At 60.6% G+C, this 2,995-nt stretch overlaps 1 protein-coding gene across 1 annotated transcript; it reads left to right on the top strand.

Annotated features, from left to right (window-relative positions):
- Window positions 1-766: 766 nt before the first annotated feature.
- Window positions 767-2,817, top strand: LOC143654246 (odorant-binding protein 2b-like). Its single transcript, XM_077125935.1, is given in 6 exon segments — window positions 767-1,260; window positions 1,500-1,570; window positions 2,048-2,064; window positions 2,066-2,159; window positions 2,485-2,586; window positions 2,753-2,817. Coding segments are annotated over 6 exon segments (804 nt in total). The 3' UTR covers window positions 2,779-2,817.
- Window positions 2,818-2,995: the final 178 nt, after the last annotated feature.

The raw sequence follows: 2,995 nt of genomic DNA, 5'->3' as shown, positions 1-2,995 counted from the left end.
CTTCTCAGGGAACTGAAGTTCTAACAGGGGGCGATGGGCAGTGAACAAGTAAAGGAGGAACGGAACCAGATAATGCAGAGTTGTTCTTAAAACGGCACAGTCTGGCCATGGGGCACCCCTCCTGGGAGGCTGCTGGGAGGAGGTGATACTTAAACTGAGCCTGAGTCGTGAATCAAAGCCCCCCTCACCTCCAAGTTCGATCTGGGGTGGGCATCCAGGCACAGGGAGTGCGGGGCTACCTGGTCAGGCAAGAAACAGGAGCGCTTCCCGAAACTGGCCACATTTGCCTGTAGACAAACCCAGCCAGGGGGACCCAGAAGGGGCAGGGATGGAAAGAGGGCACTGGAGCCCTAGGCTGTAGAAAAATACCCTCCCATTGGGGAAACTGTCCCTCTGAGATAATGGACGGGAGTATGGTGCCCGCCAGTATCCTGGGGGGTGAGTGGCCGCTGGGCAGCACCTTCACCTTTCTAGTTCCAGTGCTAATGAATTGCTATTCATCAGCTTCCAACAATAATGAATCCAGCTGGCCGCTGCTGGCACTGGGCTGTGGTGAGGGTCCACCCACCCCTCGGGGCCTGGGTCTGAGGACGTATAAAGGGCAGGCGTGTGGGGAGCCAGGCACAGCCTGTGGGCAGCCCTGTGCACCGCTTTCAACCTGAGCACAGACCCCTGGAGATGCAGACTCTCCTCCTCGCCGTGGGCCTCGGCCTCATTGCCACCCTGCAAGCACAGGAACCCCCAAGCTTGCCCTCAGAGGAGCCGGATGTGCGGCTTGAACGGGGCGGGTGGACTGGGTAGGGGCGAGGGTGGGAGCGGCGAGGGGCCCGCGGACAGGTCAGGGATCCCAGCACTGCGCTCCCGCAGGCCTCCACACAGCAGAGGGTGGCTCTTCTGCGTGGGCACAGGGTGGGTGGGGCAGGATCGGCTCCAGGGTCCTCAGGCAATTCCAGGTCCCCTGCGTGAGGACCCTACCCACACTGACCAAGCAGGTGCAGGGACCTGGCCCCCAGAGCGCTGGGGCGTTCCTGTGGCCGTGAGGCCCATGTGCCCTGGGACAAGGTGGGGAGAGCTTGGGCTGTGCCCACACGGTTATGCCGGCGCTTATGCCCTCGGCCCTCTGCAGATAACAGGGACGTGGTATGTGATGGCTATCGTGGACGGCAAGGGGATGCCAGTGGAAAGGAGACCCAAGAAAGTGTCCCCTGTGACCGTCACAACCCTGAGGGGCGGGGACCTGGATGTCACGTTCACCTTCATGTGAGTAGAGGACATCTGCCCACACCACGGCCCCCTCCCTTTTCACCTGCGGGTTTGGGGATCTCCACCCAGTGCCTCATTCCCACCCCAAACCAGCACTGTGGGAAGACCCTAAAGCCGGGGTCGGGGAGGTTATGCAGGTCTCCAGGGACAGCGCTGGGTATCCTGGTGCCCGGTGAGCTGGGTTTGGGCTCAGGTGCATTTCCTGAGCTGCTGCCTGGGTGCCTTCTGCTCCCCAGGAAGAAGGATGTGTGCCACAAGGGGGAATTCGTGATGGAGAAAACAGAGGAGCCTCACCAATACACCATGTGTGAGTCTGGAACCTGCCCAGCCACAGCTTGAGGGGTAGGGGATTGCTGTAGCACCCCTGCCCTAGCAGATGCCTCCCGGGGCAGCCTTCCTCCCTGGGTGTCCCTGAGTGTCCTTCCCCCAGGAAATGCTCATCTCCTTTCCCAGGGCTTCTTTTGCCCCAGGATGCAGTGACCTGACCCAGAGGCCAGGTGTGGGGATTTCCACTGCAAGGAAATGAATGGTTAGGAACTCTGGAGGGACACGCGGGGTCAGCCCCAGGTCCTCAAGGTCCCACCTCTTGCTCTAACCTCTCACTTGGATTGGGACCCTTTCCCAGGAAGAGGCTGTCCAGGGCTTGGCCAGTCTGGTAGTGATGGGGAAACGGAGAACAGGGGGCTCCTCAGAGCTTGACTGCCCGGAAGCAGACATGTGCTCTCCAGTCTTTTGTTGCACAGAGTGCAACCCTAAGGCCTGTTTTCTCTTTACCCCTCTTCAGTTGGGGGCAAGAAGCTCGGTGACCATAGAGGAGCTTCCAGTGAAAGACCACCAGGTCATTTACTGTGAGAGCCAGGACAGCAAGAAGAAGTTCCGCCTGGGAAAACTCATAAGTAAGGTTCCCTGCCCCGCCCCCACCCTGCTCCAAGCCTTGTCTGCTCCGGGTTCCAAAGCGAAACCCGCCCCGCTGCAGTGGGGGGGCCTGGTGCTCGGAGCATTGCGGGGGGTGAGGGGGGTGTCGGGAGGGGGCCGTTAAGGGACCGGGTCGACAGGGCTTTCAATGAACCGCCCCCCTCGTGGCGGGGGTATTCCCGAGGCCCCAGCGACAAAGCACGGCTGCCGGGGTGGGGGTGGAGATGTGTCCCACCTGTTCACCTGGGACCTTCCAGCGGTTCCCCTCTTGGCTCACCATCCGCCTCTCCTCGTCTTCCCCCGCAGGTAGAAATCTGGACATGAACCTGGAAGCCCTGGAAGAGTTTAAGAAATCCATTCAGCGCAGAGGCTTCCTGCTGGAAAACATCTTCACCCCTGTTCAGACGGGTAAAGGGGGCTGTGCCGGGCCTTGCTGAGCCGCACGCAGGAACACGGGCAGCCCAGACGAGGTTTCCCCTATCGCGGGGGTTACCCTTCTGGCGATCTTTGAGCGCGCGCGGGGTTCTGGCCTGTCCAGGGCAGCTTCTCATCCATGCTTTCTTTGCTTCTACAGAAAACTGCACCCCTGAAAGTGAATAGGGTAAGAGAGCCCTTTGGGAGGATGCTGGAAGAAACCAGGGTTCTGGGGCCCAGCAAGCTCAAGAGCACACGTGCCCTGGCCCCCCACCCCCACCCCCACCCCCACCCAGGCGGCCAGGACAGACCCCCACGGGGCCATTTCTGCCCCTGCCAGCAACTCTCAAGTCTGAGTAATTCTGGGACATGCAGGAATTCCTTTATTGGACCTATGTAAACC

Source organism: Tamandua tetradactyla, chromosome 2 (genome assembly GCF_023851605.1).
Source record: "Tamandua tetradactyla isolate mTamTet1 chromosome 2, mTamTet1.pri, whole genome shotgun sequence".
In the NCBI taxonomy this organism is placed as follows: domain Eukaryota; kingdom Metazoa; phylum Chordata; class Mammalia; order Pilosa; family Myrmecophagidae; genus Tamandua; species Tamandua tetradactyla.
Note: the sequence above shows the minus strand (reverse complement) of the source record. Positions and strands in the feature narration are given on the sequence as shown.